Raw genomic sequence first — 21,480 nt, 5'->3', positions numbered from 1 at the left:
TTAACAACATGTTTCTGGACTAAATACTTCCTCACAGACGTGGCAGTGGGAGTCATTTAGCACAGGGGTTCTCAACCTTTTCCGTTCTGAGCCCCGACCTCCCCCCGCTGCCCCCACCAGCATGCTGTAAAACTCCACAGCCCACCATGTCACAACAACTGCTTTTCTGCATCTAAAAGCCAGGGCCAGCGTTAAGGGATAGCAAACAGGGCAGTTGTTTGGGGACCCATGCCACAGGGAGCCCCATGAAGCTAAGCTGCTCAGGCTTTGGCTTCAGCCCCATGTAGTGGGGCTTCGGCTTTCCCCCCTGGGCCCCAGCGAGTCTGATGCTGGCCCTGCTTGACGGACCCCCTGAAACCTGCTTGTGGCCCCCCATGTCCTGGACCCCTGGTTGGGAACCACTGATTTAGCATATGAATCTGTTTCAGTTTTGGCTTTGTGATCCTCTTTTAACACTGAAACAGGAGACTGTCTGGCTCAGGGCACTGTTAATGAGGTATAAGGGGTGTTCTCTCTAGGTGCATGGTTCAGTCACTATTGTAGTGTGGATTAAAAAACATATATCATCTTTCAGCTATTCGATGGCCTATTGTGAAATGAGTTGGGATCGCTGAATTCACTCTAGTGGATAGGAGTTCATATTGCAAAATTGGGCTCTGTTAGGGTGACCAGATTGCAAGAGTAAGATATCAGAACACATGGGGGAGGGAGGCAGCTACAGGCACACAGCCCCGACTGAAGCCATGGGGGGGCTGCACAGCCCTAGGAAGCTGCAAGGGGGGCTTACGGCCCCTGCTGCAGCCCCCGCCACAAGCCACAGGTCAGGGGCACAGGGCCCCGGCTCCAGCCCCCAGCAGAAGCCATGGGTCAGGGGCACAGGATCCTGGTTGCAGCCCCAGTTGCAGGGCAGGGGAGCGAAGGGTCCCGGTTCTATCCCTGGCTCCAGCCCCAGCTGCAGTCAGAGAGGGGAGGCCCACAGTCCTGCCTTCAGCCCCAGCTTCAGCTGCTGGCAGCTGAAGCAAGCGAGATCAGGGAGGTCCGGAATCAGTGACTGCCGTGCCCTCCCTGACTAAAGCATAGACTTAGTTGTAATCCATATTTAAACATACAGATTTATTTGTACACTAAACAAATGGGGGTAAAGGGTGGGGTTTTTTGTTCAGTCAATAAATCAACTTCACAATTTGCATACATCTCTGATGTGCCAGAAGTTTGTACTTCTTGGATGACTTTGCCATAATCATGATTTGCTTCTGGGCAGTCACAAAGTTGTAGAAGACCTTGCAAGTGATCCAGAAATTCATTTTGGCAAGGCTTTCACACGGCACCAGGTGTACGCTGCTTCGATTCCGAACATCAGTCCAGCGGGGCTGGAGTGGACTGGTTAGCGCTTACCTGGGGCCCCAGTGGCGCTTACATAGGGCAGTTCCTGGGAAGCTGCCGGCAGGTCCCTCTAGCCTCCTAGGGACAGGGGTGGCCAGTGGGATCTGCGTGTGCTGCCTGCGCCCACAAGCCCCACCCCGGCAGCTTCCGTTGGCTGCCACAGAGCCGGCGCTCGTGGTGGCTGCAGCGCGGAGACCCCCCCAGCCGCCACTGTGCCTAGGGTCCACAGGATCCTGCCAGCTGCTTCCCAGGAGCTGCCCTAGGTAAGCGCCACTGGGGCCCCAAGTAAGCGCTAACCAGTCCACTCCAGTCCCGTGCCAAAATATCGGGGCAAATGGCATCCTGACTGTACATCGCTCGGGACACGAGACAAACAACTAAATATCGGGACATCTGGTCACCCTACGCTTTGTTTTAACTGACACTTTTGCTTGTCTCATCAGAGAGGATCTCCGCCCTCAGTTCTTTTAATCTGAAATCTTTCATCGGCACTCACATTAACATGGATCATTTAAAATAATAGAAAGGGAAAAACAAGAAAGTCAAGCCAGGGATTCTGAGATTAGTCTGATGGCGTATCCTTACATCGACGAGCTGTGGCTCATTTAAAAAACAAATATAATGGCTTCAGACTCCTCAAAGATCAAGAGGCTTGTAGTCATTCACTATGAGAATGGACCCAACCCCACCGCAAATCTGACAAATTTCCATTCCACTTATTTCAGGAGTCGTTTCTTGGAGGCCTTATCTGCAGGGAGCTTAAACACTGCAACAGAATGATATCCATCTTTCTTTGCATGCCTGGCCTAGGTCATCACTGTTATCTGGGGATATTTTCACATAAGCAGGGATTTCTAGTGCTACTCAAGTCAAAACCTCCTATTTAATACCACCACCTCCGTGCTTCCAGATCTGATTATCTGCAAAGTGACTTGGGTTGACATGATCTTTTTCCAGGGGCACTTCTGAGTCATAAAATGGCAGAGTCGGGGGTTGCTTCCGTGATTGGTATGAGTTCACTGTACCATGCGCCCCTGACCTGTCCCCTTCTAGCCTCATTCCTTTAAAACAGATATGCTAAAAGATTGATTAGCGGGTGAGTCATGGTGATTTGAATCTTGAATGGGATTGTGGGATCCTCACCTTCCCCTTGGTTTTGAGCTGCCATTTATTCTCTCTACTAGACACTTTCCGTGGAAAATTTCATGTATGCAAAAACCCAATTTTTCGATCAAAAATAGTTTTGATGGAAAATTTTCTTCCACCCCTAATGATTTCCGTTTTACAGATAGGGTTGCCAAGCCTCCAGGACTGGCCTGGAGTCTCCCAGAATCAGCACCAATCTCCCGGTGCCCATTGAAAGCAACCCGGGAGATTTTAATAGGATATTTTAAGAAAATGACATTATGTCAAGTTTTTTGGGGAGGGGGGAATCTCCCAGAATAGCTTCAGTCAGAGTTGGCAACCCTATTTACAGATGAACACACTTGAGGCACAGAGAAGTGAAATGATTTGCTGAAAACTGTTCTTGGGGCAGCCCCTCTAGAAGTCCCAGTTTTCTCCAAACTGGGGTCTCTTTATTCATCTCAAATTAGCCCAGTACATCAACTTCATCTACAATGAGTCAATCAGCCCTTAAACTCCAGAATTCGCCATCTTCCTTTGTCTCCCTGTGAGTTTGTTAGAGGCAGCATGGCATGGGGCTGTTAGTCCTCTGCTCTCCTGGGTCTTTCTGCCTCCTCACTGCTCTGTTTTCCTTTTTTATAGCTGAGCCTGTTTTCCTTATTGGTCCCAGCTGCGGGTGCATGCCTCCATGATTGGTAGTTCTGGTCGCTGTGCCGGGGTATGGTCAGCCTAGTTGCCAGTAAGCAGGGAAGACTCCTTTCCTGCCTGTGCTCATGTGGTGTTTATAAACCCATTACACTTGCCCAAAGTCATACAGGATGTGTCTACATTGCAGCTGTTGCATAGTGACTCACAGTGTAGACATACCCACAGTGACTCTGGAGTGAAATCTGACTTCTCTTTGTGTGCCCATAGCAGTAGATAACGTTCCTGGCTTGGAGGTTAGATGACAGCATGCTTACTTCATTTAAAAAAAAATGCAAGAGAACTTTTATCAGTTCAAGGAGGAAAACAATCAAAGGATTTCAATTTTCTGTGCCCATAAAAGAAGATCCACATTGAAACTGTGTGAACAGCTTTCCATTAATAAAGAAGATACCAGTTTGAAAGTATAAATCGTTATGACACCAAAAGGCATAATGTAATAAGTTGACCCAAGAATAAGTCAGTTCTGTTATGAATGGAAACAGAATTAAACCTGTTAAAAGGGCACATTATTCTCACTTGTCTAATCTAACACTCCAAGCCAAACTCTTCAGTAAAACAGCAGAACTCTTCTTGGCAATAGCTGTTTGGAAAGAAAAGTGCTGAAAGGTGTCAGACCTATTTTTTGCATCCACTTAGTAAATTTTTCCTAGTCACCTAATGCATGCTTTTGTGCTCAGCATCAGTGTACTGTAGTAGGTGCTACCATGATGAAAAATGTAACCAGAGACTGTAGTGGTTAACATCAGCAATCTTATGCGTACATATATTCTGTCCATTTACCATTCTGCTTTTAATAAAACTTCTACAAGTCCTTCAGTTTCACCTTTTAACACAACATACTGGAGTTTACATTTATTTAAATAGTCCTAGGCTTTGTCTGGGTTAGAGGAAAAAAGATGAGTTTTTGATATGTTCGCTAACATACTTCAAAACACCACAATGGGATAAGTGGTATTTTAAAATGTGCTAACTGCTTGAGGTGAATATGGTTCACATTAAAATACAACTTAAACTGTTTATAGTGGAATTTTAAAATACGTTAGCTAGCACATTTAAAAAAAATACATCCTTTTCCGACCCTAATTGGGACATACACTTACAAGTGTATAGGAAACCTGTAAAACGATATAGATTTGCTTTGGGGATGAATGGATTACTGTGGGTCTTGCTTCTGCCATTTCTCATTGAGACCTCATGTGATCCCAAATGGTACATGTTACAGGGGAATCCTTATGATTCGGTGTCATTCGCAGTATAGGGTCCGACAAGATTGATGGTTCCCCAGCACTTACAGAAGCAGACAGACAAAGATGCTCAATAACTGAATTGGAAATTCGAGCTTTTGCTATATAATTAAACTGTGCAAACATTTACGAGATTAAGGTAGTCTCTTTTTAGAATACAGATCCATTTTTACGAAGTAATAAATAATATAAATTAGTAATGTTTGGCTCTTATATAGTGGCCACTGTTTAATAACATCGTAGAAATTTACAAACACTGATGAAGTAAGCTCATATAAAAGCCCTTAAAGGACAGGTCATTCCCCTTTTACAGATGGAGAAAGTGAAACACAGAGAGGAAGTCATTTAGCCATGATCACTCAGGGCACATCAAAGCATAGTTTTTGTTCTCCCATAACTGTAATGGTTTAGAAATTGATACAAAGTGGTACAGTGCCCTAGTGTTGACACAATTATATTGATGTAAGAGTGCTTATATCGATATAGCCACTATTATACTGGTATAACAGTGTCAACGCTAAATGTTGTACCACTACAGTTAAAATCAGTTTCTAAATCGATATAGTTGTACAAAAATTGTGTGTAGCTCAGCCCTCAGTGAATCTGTGGCCAAGTCCCTTATCTTTAGTCATGTGCTATGACCACTAAACAACATTCCCTCCCCAGCTGGAGATACTGAATGTACTTTTCAATAATAGGCTTAATTCATACCGATCACATCTCTGAAATGTTTATTTCATACATCTTGAATCGAAATTTGGGAGTTGAAAGAAGTGGTGACCTTTTGGGTGAATGGACATAAAATGGAATGTTTTCATTTCCAATGGGCTTTAAGATAAGTAAATATTAGTCAATCCAAACTAGGTTTGAAATTAAATTATTCTTATTTGTTGGCATGTGCTGGAGAATTGCTTTGATCTATCTGTACTTTCACCATAGGGGTATTGGCAGCCTGGCTTTCCATTTGTAGCCATTCAGGATGAAAGGGGTTATAATAGCCACCTTGTGTGGCAGTGATATTGAACAGATGACATTATTTGGGTAATATTAAATGAATAAAGGTAAACATGCTTCAATTAAAATGTTTTTGTAGGCTGAGTGCAATAGTGCTATTGGAAACTCTTTCTATGTGGGTTTAAGGAATTTGGCCACATTTGTAACTGATTTGCTTTAACTCTGAAGTTGTTGGAAAGAGAGAACCTTGTACTGTAAACTGTTAATTCATATTTTCAAAAATTTATTTTTTTTTAAAGTAACTTTTGGGTATGGATTTTTTTTTTTTATGATGAAGATGACAGAGTTTTGCTGTCTGTTACTGATTTTAATGAGAGATATTAAAGGCCACCCACTTTCTTAATCATGATCATTAGCAACTTGTGTATCTCCAGGGGTCTCAAAGTAGATTACAAACCATTAATTATGCTGTACACAACAGCAGATGACAGTTCAGAAGGCGCATGCAAAGGTGAACTGCAATGCACGATGAATGAATGAATGGCATCCTTTCCATCTTGCTAATGACCCGCAAAGAGAATGTCAGCTTTTAAGTTTAAAAAAAAAAAAAAAGAGCCGTGCTTGTTTTTCATATTAGGAATATTGGGTATTGACTTACCACTTTTTACTGAAAGACTGCGGCAGGGTTTGGAGAGACATGAAGCGGACACCTGAGCTACAGCTCCCAGGTTGCTAACTGAGGTGGCAGGAGAAGCTTATTCTTAGGCCTTGTCTAGGTAAAAAGGTACCATGTTTCAACAGAATTAGTTAACTTGATTGCAAACCCCACTGAACACCAGTGTAGACACAGTTTACCACCCTTAGTTTGAAATAGAGCTCCACAGTAGACCCATACAGTGTGGTTTACAGTCAAGTTAAGCAAGCTTGATTGAGCTCACTCGATTAAACCCTCCCACCTTTTTTCTAGTCTAGACAAGGCATGTAGGCCTTGTCTATGTAGCAGAAAATGGAGCATTTTTCAGTTGTGTTAGTTCAATAAGTTAGCTTAGCATCACTGAAATACCCTTTAGCGCATGTGTAGACACAGTTTAAAGGCTTGTCTATACTGTGGCACAATGTGGACTGCGGGGGTGTGACCAAAATGTTGTGCTCTAATTGCCCAGTGTGGACACTGTTGGTGCAAACTAAAAGGTACTTAATTTGCGTTAACACAGTCCTCTTTCAAACAGGACTGTACTAACACAAACTTGGTAATGTTTAGTTTGTGTTAGCATCATCCACCAGAGAGTGCAACATTTTGGTGCGCTGTATAGTTCACAGCCCCCATAGTCTACACTGCAGTCCAGTGTAGACGTAGCCTCAGACCTTTACAATCATGCTAGCTGATTTTGTCATAACCTAGGCTTCGCTCTAGATGTTAATTCAACCAGTTTAGCAAATTCTGAAGTACAATTGCTTTGCCTTGACTAGAGTTTTAGAAGCTGTAAAGTAGTTAGCTACCTTGATCTAACATCACATCTTTAAATCCTAGTCTAGACAAACCTATACAGAGGGCCTGAGGGGTTCTAGTATTTGTCCACATCTTCAGCTTGTTCTGTGTTAGCCCTTTATCCTGCTCTTTTTAACAATAACTAGGTGAATGCATCTATCGTTTTTGCTCTAATATTTGTGAGTTAACCTGTATCTCTTAAGCTTGTTAAAGTATTACCCTGATGGCCTTTGTTTAGTCCACGTGTGTATAAACCCATCAATACACAGTTCTTTTCACATGTACTCTGTGCTGATTACTTTTGTTCCAAAGGAAAGTGATGAGCCATATTTACAGGTTCTGGGTTTAAAAATATTAGCCTCAGCTGCCATTTGTTTAAACAGTCAGCTCTGTTGATGGGGTTGTCTTAAACTTTAGCAGGACTATAGGACCATTTAAGTATTTGCATGTGGATCCCATGGGGGGAACAGTTTGAGCAAAGATGAAGAAACAAAAATCAAAGCAAAGGGAGAAATTTGTAGGTTAAAAAGCGTGCATTTTGAATAGTTGCTTCAAAACCGGACACATTTGCTGGAATTGAATGTTTTAGTTCTGCATGTGAATTGGTAATGTTTGAATTTCAAATCTGAAACTTTTTTCCATCTTTTTATTGTATCATTGAAAACACACGCATTCTATTTCTGCCTCTTCTGTGTATTATTCCTTTCACATCCTTTAGAACTCTGCTCTGGTATTATCTCCTGATAGATTGCAGAAGCACTTCTTCTAGTGCCTTTCTGCCACTGGCTGAGTAATTTTTGTCAAGATGAATTGCAACAACAAAAAAAGTGGGTAGTATGCTAATTGTTTAATTGTAAGCATTACTTTTATGAGCAGTGATGATGGACTAATCTGTGAACCATGTTACCAGGACTAGTGATAAGTTTAACTATCTGCATCTTCTGGATTTAAATCTGGTTGATATCTGGTTAGCTTGTTCTTGTAAAACAGGGGAAAGCAAAATTGGTAAAACTAGTTTTAAGATGATATCGGTGTGTTCCCTCAGGGTTCTCCACTAGTGTAATGACACTGGGGCAACTTTTGTATGTTGACAAGCCCTCAGGAGCCTATCTGCTGAAGCCACATTACCACACATAGTTGTCTTCCTTGTGGTTTTATTGTCCAAAACCTGCTTAGATTTACTACCATACGGTCCACATCTGGCATATAACTAGTTGGCAGTAGTGTCAACTCTTGTGATATTTGATGACCAATACTTGGACTAGATGACCTCCTGATGTCCCTTCCAACCCTGATATTCTATGATTCTGTGATGTTTTTCTTAAAGCTTCAGCTCCTGGAGTCATGGAATTATGCAACATTCTATTTCTTTTTTCCTTCCCCGCTTCACTCGTTTCTCTTTCCTTTTGCTTCACTCGTTTCTCTTTCCTTTTGCTTCACTCGTTTCTCTTTCCTTTTGCTTCACTCGTTTCTCTTTCCTTTTGCTTCACTCGTTTCTCTTTCCTTTTGCTTCACTCGTTTCTCTTTCCTTTTGCTTCACTCGTTTCTCTTTCCTTTTGCTTCACTCGTTTCTCTTTTGTTTTTCATCTCTCTCTCGCTCTCTCTCTTTCTTCAAAAAAGGTTCTAACTCTCTTGGCTGTGAAGAAGAGCTTCAAAATGTGACCCACAAGGCCAATTAAAATGACCCTTCTTATTTTTTAATCTCCTGATTTGCATGTCTGGGGGCTGGCCATACAGAACAAAGATTGTAGCTCATCTGCTCCTTCACCCTGCGTGCCAGGGTTCGTAATGGTTCTAACAAAGATCAATCGCATTACGTGGCACCTTCTCTCATGCCTCCGACATCCATATGCCACAGGGCATTGCACTCTCTAATAGAGCCTCATCCTCTGCTTGTGAGTAATCTCCATATTATAGATGGGGACACTGAGGCAAAGAGAACCTGTGAGACTTGTCTCAGGTCAGCAGCAAAGCTGGGCTAAAACTCCGGCCTGGTTTTCAGTGGTGTACCTTTACTATACAGTCCCATGAAAAGTGAAAGGGGTTGGAGTGGAAGACTGGAGGGAGAGGTACTTGAGGCGGTTTCTGTTCAGTTAGTCTCCTCTAAGGCAGAATCTCTGTGGTTAGAGTCCTCTAGGGAGGCCATGGGAGCTCTGTAGCCATAGAAACTCCACACACAGCATAACCCAATCAGCTGCAGACACAGAGATAAGGCAAGAGTAACATTGGGTGGAGTGATGTAGGGTGTTGTGCTGTGTCGAAGGGTACACTGAGGGACTACTTTCTTGGCGGGAGGAATGAGGCAAATCCTAAGAGGGACATGAGGAACCAGAGATGAGTTTGGGGGAGCCAAGCCAGGGTGATGGAGGAGGAATTCAAGTGAGGGAGCCAGAATGCGGAGCGGAGTGTGGAGGAGCTGTGGGGATCCAGAGGTAGAAGAGGGAGTGGGGATGGGGAACCTAGGTTGGGAGGGTGAGTGAGCACAAAGGAGGATGGAGCGGAAACTGGTGGATTTGTTTGGGAGAAAGTATTGATTTGAGAGGGAGGAGGAGGAGCAATGAATTGAAGATTTTTAGAGTTAAGGTTATATAATGAGACAGAGCTTTTTGTTTGAGTATTCAAATTAGATTTTGCATAATCTGCATGGAGTCTTTTCCAAACTTGCAACATTAATGTATGCTAAGTGGAGTGATGAAACAGGGCTAGTTAATACAGCTTTAATTTTAAAACCTGAGGCATCAAACTGGTTTTGATCTTAGTAGATTAGTGGGCTAGAAAAGGACCAGACATTTTTAGCCTACTGTTCCCAATGATGTGTGTCTTAAGCAATTAATTGTCAGCAAATTATAAAGGATAGCAAAGTCATACAAAACACCCTTTACCCTTGTTATTTCTGTATGTACTTTCCTTCTGTTGCAATGAATGCATCTCTGCGACTGCAGGAGAGTGGATTTTTAATCTATCATAGGTATTTATATACCTTGAAACCAGATTTTTAGAGTTGTATGTGCAGAAGAACATGTGTGTGATTTGCGCATACAATTACTTCAGTTACACGCAGAGTTACTTGTGATAACTGCATATAATTTATGCAGAGATAAGAAGGGCTCGAAAACCTGTCTCACCAACAGAAGTTGGTCCAATAAAAGACTTCATTGCATCCCCCACCTTATCTCTCTAATATCTTGGGACTAACACAGCCACACCTAAACTGCATGTCTCATTTATGTATACTTTTTTGCACGCAGTAGTTCTAAAAATCTAGGTTGTGCAGACTGAGCGTAGGAGTGTGACCTGAGGCAGCAAGGTGTGTCCTGGTTTCATGGACTATTGTATTTGCTATAAATAAGGTTTTGCAGCCTCATCAAAGCATGATCTGCTAGAAAATGTGGCAAATGAGGTAATGCATACCTTGCAACAAAGCAGTAGATATTTTCAAATTGTTTGGTGAAAGTGTAATTGCACATGACAATGAAGGCATAACAGTAAATCTTACTTCTCGGCAATATTGATATGTGCCAGTACATAGCTATTGGGCTGCAGAGGGAGTCAGATTTGAGTCCTGATAATATAAAGCCTATTCTCCTGTCTGTAGCTGTTGTTCCAGGAAGGGTAGTTCTATTGAGTATAATTTTGCAACAACACTGTCCTTATTGGTTCCTTACAATCATGTTTCCGCCCCCCTCTCTTTGTAGCAAGAGAAAACCCTACTGAATTTGATGCTTCCCTAGGTTTCTGTGTATGTGTGTTGAGGAGGAGGGGAGTGGTCAGTGCTTGAGTTAGCTACCTTGCAGGTATCAGTAGGTAGTTACCTAGGCACAGAGAGAGAATTTAGGCTGGGATACTTTGGATACTTGAGCAATTTTGGGTTGCTCTCCGTGCTTCCTGGTGTGAGTCAATACCAGTGAGATGTTACAGTACCATCGTGATATCACGGTGCTGTGAGGTGCTGATTTTGATCTTGTGCTGATGTTTCCAGATGTTGTTGCCACCATGGCTATTTGAGCTGGGGTTGGGAATTTTTTTGACATAAACAAAAACGAGGAGTCCTTGTGGCACCTTAGAGACTAACAAATTTATTTGGGCATAAGCTTTCGTGGGCTAGAATCCACTTCATCAGATGCATGGAGTGGAAAATACAGTAGCAGGTGTGTGTGTATATATATATATACATAGTACATGAAAAGATGGGAGTTGCCTTACCAAGTGGGGGGTCAGTTTAACGAGACAATTCAATTAACAGTAGAATACCAAGGGAGGAAAAATCACTTTTTGTAGTGATAATGAGCGTGGCCCATTTCAAACAGTGGACAAGAAGGTGTGAGTAACAGTAGGGGGAAATTAGTATGGTAAAGACAGGTTTTTCATCAGAAAATAACACATTGTCGAAACCGAAACTTTTCGTGAAAACATAACAGTTTTGAAAAAACTTTAATCAGGCAGGATTCTCAGGTACAGTGTGGAATTTCTGGTGAGAGAGAGTAGCCAGTGGGTAGGGCATTCACCTGGGATGTGGGAGGCCCAAGTTCAAGAATCTGCTCTGCCTGACTGAAAGCAGAAACTTGAACTTGATCCTCCCAAATTCCAGGTAAGTGCCCTACACACCAGGCTGTGTTGGCTGTTCTGGGGTGAGGGCTCTATCTTGCTCTCTTTTTTTGGAGGGGGAGGCAACATTTTGTAAAGTCTTGGTTTCATCCCAATGCAACATGGGAAAATTGTTCGAAATCTTGAAAATTTTCACGGGATGGGAAAACTGTTTCCTGTCAGAATCTAATGGCCGAGCCTCTGCATATCTTTTGCAGCTGACTACTGTGCTTGATGATCCGGTCAAAGTGCATTGTGAAATCTACCTGTATATCTGAAGATGGGAGCAAATACTCTTACAGTGATGTGAAAAAGGACAGAGAGAAGAAACCAGGAGCCTTGGAGACCGAGTGGGTTGTTCATATAATAAAGTTTTTGAGGATGTGAACTTGACCTCTGGCTTTTTTTGCCCTTGTCTTAGGGTGACTGTGTTATTACAGTGCTGCTGACTGAAGAAGATGAACTTGAAGATGATGTAGTTTTTTACTTGGTGTTTACTGGCTCCACTGTCCAACACTGCACAAGCACGAGAAAAATTAATCGTGGGACACTGGAGACCATTGCTCCCGGTAAGTGCTTTGCTTTCTTTGCAAAACGCAGCCTAAAAAAATTGTGAAAACTGATACATTGAAGTTTATTTAAACCTCATGTAATGTTGAGAATCTTTATTATTTTCCCCTATTTGCACAATCTTTTAGAGTAAAAAATATGTATCTGGAATGATCATTTTTAAACCAAGCTTTGACTGAATGGGTTTTAAAAAAATGTTCTGGAGGCAAACAGAGGTTTATAATGGAATCGCATCAATATGATAGCATAGTTATTTAATGCATAACTATTACACTATACAAAAAAAATCACAAAGTTTTGCCTGCACATGTTAAAAGACTTTGAGAAAAGGCCAGACAGAAGAGGACACAGTTGCCTTTACAAATTATAAATATTTAGAAATGCCATTTGTTCAACTGGATTTGCAGCACAATAAGGAACTGGCTGCATTTTGGTTGCTAGGTTTGAGTTGAACAGAGGCTCATTAATGTAGCCACAGGCGCGGTCTTCCTCCTTTTCCGGGGGGATGTTCAACCCCTGCTCTGCCCCAGGCCCTGCTCCCACTCCACTCCATCCCCCAAGGACCCACCCCCACCCCCACCCCACCTCTTCCTTCTCCTGCCCCTCCCCCGAGTGTACCCCGTCCGCACTCCTGCCCCTTGCACCTCCTGCATACCACGGAACAGCTGATCATGGGAGGCGTGAGCCACTGAGAGGGAGGGGGAGGAATTGATCAGCAGGGCCGGCAGTGGGCGGGAGGCACTGGGGGTAGGAGGGGGAGGAGCTGGCTGCTGGTGGATGCTAAGCATCCACTGTTTTTTTTCTGTGGGTGTTCCAACTCCGGAACACCCATAGAGTCAGTTCCTATGAATGTAGACTTATTGAAACAAGCCCCTGCCTTAAACCTAAAACACCTTCATGCACTTAAACACAGTGACATAGTTTCTAAAGATGTTGCAGGGTGTGATCTCTCTCCAATAAATGTGCTTGGTCCTTGGTGACTTTCCTGCGCCTGAGGTATATAGTGCTCAGGAAGAGTCATTCTTGGAGCCTCTTTGACACAGGCTTCACGTAATTAAAGAAGAGCAACAATTTCCTTCAGTGGCTTCAACACCATGGGAATGAAAATTTTCCAGGTGGCATTCCTTACTATTAACCTTTTATTCTGACTGTTGCTATATAGCACATTGATATGAGTGTGAGGAGAAAATAGTCTATTATTTTCAACTATATACAACAGTATAGCTTATGTAATTTAGTGTATTTTCTGCTTTTTATCTATGTGGTAGGTAATGTTATAGGAGAGATGCATGTTAAATGGAATTTGCCAATGACAGCATGGCTCTGTAGGTGGCTGTGGTCTCTTTGTTTCCTTCTGGTAAATGTAGTGATTAAAGCAAAGTTCGCCATATTATTCACTCCGTACAGTCTCTGTTTGCACTGTCAGGATAATTAAAGTTACTTGAACAGAGCAGTCTAGTATGAATACTGATTACTGAAACCCAGTGCAATCAATGATACTATGATTAATTTTCTAACGGAACTGATACAGAACTGGTAACTTTTAGGCTGTTTTTGTGCTGTGCGTACAAGGCAATACTGTGATAGCATTGGGTGCTGGGATCTCATCTCTTTCGGAATCCAAATAGCAGAATTTCCCAGAACGGAACTGAAACGATTCTGTGTTCCATTTCAGCCTGAAAAGGAGCCAGAATACCTCACAGAATTTCATTACAAAAGCAATCCATTTCTATTGTTGTTATCCTAATGTCCCTGTATGCAACAAAGGACACCACTTGAGCTTCTGTGTGACTTTAATGATTGTATCTGCAGTGGTGCTGGATGGCAGTTACCTCTAGTAACTTGGGTTTAATATGTGTATTTCATTTTGGAAGATATTGTCACAGAAGGGAGAACTTCATTATTGGACCAGTCTTTGGTGAGGGGTGGTGGTGGGGGAGGGTGGAGAGAGAGTCTATTTTATCATACTTGTATCCAGAAAGCCAGTATATATAGCCAGTATTGTTCCATGGTTCAGTCTTTCTTATTGAAGATGGTTTTCAGAAGGGTTGCTGTGTTAGTCTGTATCAGCAAAAACAATGAGGAGTCCTTGTGGCACCTTAGAGACTAACACATTTATTTGGGCATAAGCTTTTGTGGTCTATAACCCACTTCACGAAAGCTTATGCCCAAATAAATGTGTTAGTCTCTAAGGTGCCACAAGGACTCCTCGGTGTTTTTATTGAAGATGCTGATTCTAGTAGGAGAATGATCTCTCTTAGCTCAGTTTCTCCTCCTGCTGGACTCTACAGTGAATCTGCAATCATGTACTTACCTTGTGTATTTAGCCAGTTACCTTGGAAATGATTATGATGACTCATGGCCAAGTATTATTTGACCTCACTGCAGGATTAACCATGAGCAAGAGGCAGTGGTGTGGGAGACCAGCCCTTGTTGAAACATCATAGCCGGGGTAATTAACAAGTCCTTCATGATTACACAAATTAAGAAAACCATGAGCAAAGTGAATGGCTTGTGGCCTATCACCACGTGATAGAACTAGGAGTGTAGGTTCTCTGCCTAGCATAAAAGGTAGGGTGACCAGACGTCCAACTGCCGCGATATTACATAACATAAGCTCAAGACTGAGAAGTTGTTGTTTTGCTTGGCTTTTTTTGTGTAGGGGGTGGGGCAGGGAAGAAGGAGGTTTAAAGAGAAAAGTTTTTAAACTTCATTAAACCTAATATGCAAAAGAAACATTGCCATTTTGTTTCTGAACTTTTTCTGGCAGTTCTGGTTTGAAAACATACCAGCGCTCTGCTAGTGCATGCAAACCAGAAAGGGGAACTGACCGGCTAGGTTCTGCCGTCTAAGCTAAGGGAAGTGTTTAAAAGTAACAAACTCCCATAAAGAGAGAGCATTTGATTAGACTGAATAACATAAGGTAGCATTAGGCAAATACTTTTTTTAAACACATGCCTGTTACTGCTTTCGATTCTCATTATACATAAAAAATATTCCATAGTCTGAAAGTCTTTCTTTAAACAAAAGTTGTTAAGGGCAGAGTCCAAGGCCTGCTACATTTCATCTTCCTCTGAGTAATCTGCTCTTTTATTGTGTGTTTTCATTGTTGGTCATATGATAACTAATCTTTAAAAGAAATCTTTTGACTATTCAAATACAAGCCTTTACTTCTGTACGTGACAAAACTGAAGGAAGGATTTAAATTTATAACCAGAGGTTGAAGATAGGGCAAGATTGTTATTTACATAGAGATCATTTTTAATTGAAATATTAGATTCCGAATAAACTATATTACTGGGCTGAATTGTACATCAAATTAGGTCACCAACTGTGATGTCTTGCAAATATTCAGGACTTGACAGTCCTACTCCCACAATGATACAGTGGAAATATCCAATAACCCAGTAAAATTATCATACAAATATGTAAGCAGAAATGGATCAGACTTCATTTTCTTGTGGGTCATTTAACATATTATGGATTCATAGAAGGAATAGCTTAGTGTTTGGACCGTGAAAACCCACAGTCTCCTTTAAACACAGACGCATGTTCATATGTGTAGTACAATTTTGAAATTGTATTACAGTGAGACCTTTGAGGATTTTTTTTTAGGATTTGTTGGTGGGTTAGGACTGAGAAGTTCCTACGAAGAGTTGAGTACTGGAAGTGGCAGTTTGTTAAAAGCACCTGGTTATAAAATTGTTCCATCTTGCATTCCCATTGCTAGTTAGTGTTGGGGGAGGCAGGGTGGGCCAGAACTGGACTGGGTTTCGTTCTGAAGTAATGATCACCTCAGCCAAGAGGAGGAACAAAAGTGGGAAAATCACTGTCTCGATTTGTACCAGGAGTGTTGCATAATTAACAGAATGTCACTTGTCTCTCTATTGGGTGGTGGTAATTAGGGTTGTTTTTATACATGCTCTGTTTCCTTTGCTTACTGCTGCGAAGGAGATTAGTAAGAACTTTTGATTTTGAGATGCTTAGGAGAGGTCACCGCATCTTTTACCTTTTGATCTGTGTGCACATATATAAAATGTTTATTACCCCCCATTGGATTACAAACCACATCCAGTTGACACAGACAGGGTGTGCCTATGCCTAAAACACAAAACCTATAACAAAGAATAACTTGAGAGAGACCACATTTTCAACAAAAACACCTTTTATATGCTAGAATAAATTTAACGGGGTCTGTCCTCTTCCTCCTCCCATTGCGAAAGCAGGATAGTTCCCATGCTCCAAGATTAAACTCTGTCTCAGAGTCAATAGCATACTTGGGCAGTTATAATTATCACTTAGTTTACAATCTGAAGGCCTTTATGTTGGAAAAAGGGGTAAACAGTGAGGTGGCAAAATTTGCAGATAATACAAAACTACTCAAGACAGTTAAGTCCCAGGCAGACTGCGAGAGCTACAAAAGGATCTCTCGTGACTGGGCAAAAAAATGGCAGATGAAATTCAGTGCTGATAAATGCAAAGTAATGCACATTGGAAAACATAATCCCAACTCTACATATAAAATGATGGGGTCTAAATTAGCTGTTACCACTCAAGAAAGAGACCTTGGAGTCATGTGAATAGTTCTCTGAAAATATCCACTTAATGAGTAGCGACAGTCAAAAAAGCAACAGAATGTTGGGAATCATTAAGAAAGGGCTAGATAATAAGGCAGAAAATATTATATTGCATCTATATAAATCCATGGTACACCCACATCTTGAATACTATGTGCAGATGTGGTCATCCCATGTCTAAAAAGATATATTGGAATTGGAAAAGGTTCAGAAAAGGGCAACAAAATTATTAGGGGTATGGAACAGCTTCTGGGATAAGACTGGGACTTTTCAGCTTGGAAAAGAGATAACTAAGGGGGGATATGATTGAGGTCTATAAAATAATGACTGGTATGGTGAAAGTAAATAAGGAAGTGTTATTTACTCATTCTTATAACACAAGAACTAGGGGTCACCAAATGAAATCAATAGGCAGCAGGTTTAAAACAAACAAAAGGAAGTATTTCTTCACACAACGCACAGTTTGCCAGAGGATATTGTGAAGGGCAAGACTATAACAGGGTTCAAAAAAGATTTAGATAAATTCATGGAGGATAGGTCCATCAGTGGCTTTTAGCTAGGGTGTCCCTAGCCTCTGCTTGCCAGAAGCTGGGAATGAGCGACAGGGGATGGATCACTTGATGATTATCTGTTCATGCCCTCTGGGGCACCTGACATTGGCCACTGTTGGAAGACAGGCTACTGGGCTAGATGTACCTTTGTTATTGCAGTAGGACCTTGTTTTGCCCTTTTGTTGATTTTTCTATTTCACCTCTCCACTGACAACCTTTTACTGACCTTCCGTTCTAAACTAGATACTGGGTGCCCTGACTGTTCTACAGTTGTTTGCTACAGGAGTAAAAGGAAGCATTATGATCACCTAATAGCAGATGGGGATCCAACAGGTATCATAAAAGGGACTTGGCTTGCTATGTAGCCTGCATATAAGCAGGAACATTTACCAGGTCCCAGTAAAGGAGGGTTCAGAAGAGCATGATATAGATTAAGGGTATGTCTACACAGCCAACAGCGCTTTAACGTGGCTGGGGAGTCGCCGCTCCAGCGCTGGAGAGAGGTCTCCCAGCGCTGTAATAAAACCACCTCCGCAAGGGCAATAGCTACCAGCGCTGGGAGCGCGGCTTGTAGCACTGTCTATACTGCCGCCTTACAGCGCTGAAACTTGCATCGCTCAGATTTTTTTTCCCCACATCCCTGAGCGAAGAAAGTTTCAGCACTGTAAGTGGAAGTGTAGACTAGGCCTTAGTCCCTTATTGGAAGATGAGATGATTACTGCTGAAGATCCCCTATTAGTGGAACAGAATTGTGGGTGGATCTAATGCTCCTCGGAACTAAAGTGGAAGCTTCACTGGAGTTAAGACGCTGTAGCTAATTTAGGACAAAGAATCATTTTAAAATTAAAGAATGAAATATATATTGCTACGTTTTTTTAATATACTGTTGTTTTTTGGGCTTGAAAAAAGTGAGATTGGTTACTCTGTCCCACTATGTTGTTATTATCAACCCAAGGGAAAATAATATTCTGCTGCTAAAATCAAATCCCCAATCAAGCTGATGTATGGTAATACAATATCAAATATGAACTAAAGGGTCATGAAAACTGTTCCGTTCATGATGCCTTACATGCTTTGGGCAGCTTTTTTACCAACCTGAGTATGCATCAAGTGGTATAATGCAGTTAAACTATTTTGTTAAACTGAACATTTATTTTGTTTGTGTTACTGCTTTCCTTTTGCTTTCTAAAATGAAGCATTTCACCAAACTGCTGCCTTTTTGTTTTCCCTGTTGAGCTCATGTTTATAACCCATAATTTGAAATGTTTTTCTTTTTGCCAGAAGTAAATGCTGATGCTGCAGAGTAATTTGAGCTTTACATCTTGTTTGGTACTTTGTGGTGATATTTATTTATCTTCGGTTCTTATGTAGTCTTCCTTTCCATAGCATCTGACAGCCTCACAGGTTTTAATGCATTTGTCCTCACAACACTCCTGTGTAGGGTGACCAGACGTCCCGATATTTAGTTGTTTGTCCGGTGTGCTGACTGATGTACGATCGGGACCCTATTTGTCCCGATATTTTGTGGCACTCTGGATTTTTTTGCTTTTCTTGAGGAGGCAAAAAATTTAGAGCCGGCCCTGGTGAAGGGGTGAGCCTGTGGCTGCCCCCCCATGTGTCCCGATACTTTGTTCTTGTTATCTGGTCACCCTACTCCTGTGAAATAGGAAAGTGCTAGTATCCTTGTTTTACAGATGGCGAACTGCATCACAGAGAGGCTAAGTGTTTTGCACAAAGTCACACAGGAAGTTTGTGGTGGAACAGGAAATTGAACTCGAGTCTCCTAAGTCCCAGTTAGTGCCCATTGTGTAAGTTTGTGAGGTGGGAATTTTTACCCACTGGGCCTTGGACTGCTATGTGCAAGCTTATTTTAAGTGGGTTACATGATTTAACATTCCTATTAATCTGTCTAAGGCTTCATTTCTCTCTCTTTCCTTTTAGCTGTAGTTTAGGAAGTTAGGACTTAAATGAGAGTAGGAAGAAGCCCTTAATTGTTCTGTTGCAGTAACAATAGTTGGCTGCAGGCAAACAAAACTTCACTCTTAACATACTGGTCGGGTAAGAAATGTCATGTTTGTGAACCATGTCATTAAAACAATAAAGAAGGTGATTATATGCCATACCATTGATTCCATGTTCCCTATAGTGTTTTATCGTTTATCATTTTCAGAAGTTGTCTGTGTGAAGTATCTAATTCATTAGGGCCTGCTCCTGTAACGCTGAAGTCAATGGAAGTTTTGCACTGGTTTCAGTGGGAGCGGAATTAGGCTCTTAAGCATCATGTGTGTGTCTCTGTGGTAGTTGCCATTTGCCAACAATTACCATGCATTTGGGGTACCCCAATTATTTCCTCTTCTGAATATGGAGAAATATTATATTTCTGTTACTACTGCATGGTTCCATAACTTTCAGAAAATGTTGACTTTTTAATGTTGTTCACTATATTTGTCCTTAATTATGTTCAAATGGGGAGGTTCTGCCTAAATTTTTTGTAATTCATTTAATTTTAGGATTTTTTTCTACTTGACTGCTGCTGTTTAAAGTGAAATAAATTGCTATTGAATGATGAATATCTTCATTTAAAATATATACTTGATTTTGCATTTTTTAAAATGTATGTTCATGCTTATTCTCCTCCACCACTGAATATGTTCCCACCTAGGAAACTACTGGTAATAGAAAAGGCTGCCCTCTCTACTTTATTAAATAACCTTTCTTCTAGAAGACCAAAAGAGTAAACAAGTTGTGTAACAAATGATCACTTGGCAATAATAGTCATGTGGACTTGTTTTAAAATATTCTTAATAATGAAACCTCTACAAAGCTAAAATAGAGAAATGATATAACCAAAACCAGTTATATACTGCAGCCTCTCTGGTATACTTCGGTGCATTATGCAGAGTTATTAAAAGGAGACGAAGCCAGCTAAACGACATATGTCATAGGAAAAAAATGGTGAAGACTGTATAGGAAGTATATATGATGGCGTGTTTGGAAGCTATATAATGCCATAGATTTTATGACAACCCTACATTAACAAGCCACTGAGTGTGTATTGAAGAGGTGGAAAGCCTTTGGCTAGGAAATAGATTTCAGCGTTGAAGGTTTAAAACTTTGAATGTGGCCTCTCTCCATTGTTGTTGCAATATCTATTTATTTCAGCCTGTAGTAAATCTGTGTGTTACAAACAGTGGGTATCTCATGCGCACACACTAAATCACACCCGGGGTCCTTAAATTTCAAAAGCAGAGTGCTAAACTCCTTGAACAAAAGAACTCCTTTATCTGGTAGCAGTAGTTGGATCCCTTAATCTTTGTGTGTGCCAGCCACCCAGGGGCAATGTCACTGACACAACGCCAATACGTTGCATACAAAATAAACAATTTTTATAGTAGGTATCTTTTCCTGTTTAAATCCTTTTGTAGAAAAAGTTCAAGTCACCATGACAGGGTCATAATAGAGGGCACAATTAGCACAGGAATCCCGAGTCACTCACTAATGCAAACCTAGCCGGCTCTTCCAATGTAACTTTAAATAGCTGCCGAGGCCAAGAACCTATTGTTTGGTGTATTAAATATGAATCCTCAAAATAGGAGGCTTGGACAGGATTTCCACTTTCAGCTGGGTAGGAAGTGAAGTCATGTTTTAAGGCATTCATTGGTTTTGTTTAGCTACAACACTGTTTTGTCTCCATGTGTGCTTTGTTTAATGATAAGGAGCCTGCAGGAAATGATACCACCCTTTTAAACACACCCTCAGTTTTAGTCAAGCAAATTTATGGTACTGGTATAAGTTAGACCCAGCTTGGTTGTATATGGTAAGTTAACCATTAGCAGTTAACTCTTTAAAAAGAAAAGGAGTATTTGTGGCACCTTAGAGACTAACCAATTTATTTGAGCATAAGCTTTCGTGAGCTACAGCTCACTTCATCGGATGAGCTTTGTAACTTCCAGGTTTCCGTATTTTTTCTGTGTACTATCTCCCAGGGTGTCTCCACAGAAAAAATAAAAGGCAGTTTTGTCAGTTTTCTTCAGTTCTGAGTGCATAAGTGCAGGTGGACGAGAAGCCTGTGTTAATTTTAATTTTACATGTTTATATATCGTGCTGTTGCCTGAAGCAAATTTAGCATCTAGCTATGAGAGTGTAATGCAGCACTACAGCTAGTACAGAACAAGGAGCAATGGTCTCAAGTTGCAGCGGGGGAGGTCTAGGTTGGATATTAGGAAACACTATTTCACTAGGAGGGCGGTGAAGCACTGGAATGGGTTACCTAGGGAGGTGGTGGAATCTCCTTC

The 21,480-nt window shown here is 41.4% G+C and overlaps 1 protein-coding gene across 13 annotated transcripts in view; it reads left to right on the top strand.

Moving 5' to 3' along the window:
- Positions 1-21,480, top strand: part of AKAP13 (A-kinase anchoring protein 13) — a 330,778-nt gene that overhangs the window by 106,080 nt on the left and 203,218 nt on the right. For all 13 annotated transcript variants that reach the window (XM_073304193.1, XM_073304191.1, XM_073304188.1 and 10 more), the window contains one exon: positions 11,909-12,056. In XM_073304193.1, the coding sequence (XP_073160294.1) occupies positions 11,909-12,056 (148 nt within the window). The remainder of the gene's footprint in view (positions 1-11,908; positions 12,057-21,480) is intronic.

This window comes from Lepidochelys kempii, chromosome 10 (assembly GCF_965140265.1).
Source record: "Lepidochelys kempii isolate rLepKem1 chromosome 10, rLepKem1.hap2, whole genome shotgun sequence".
NCBI classification, from domain to species: domain Eukaryota; kingdom Metazoa; phylum Chordata; order Testudines; family Cheloniidae; genus Lepidochelys; species Lepidochelys kempii.
This window is presented reverse-complemented; position numbering and strand designations above follow the sequence as displayed.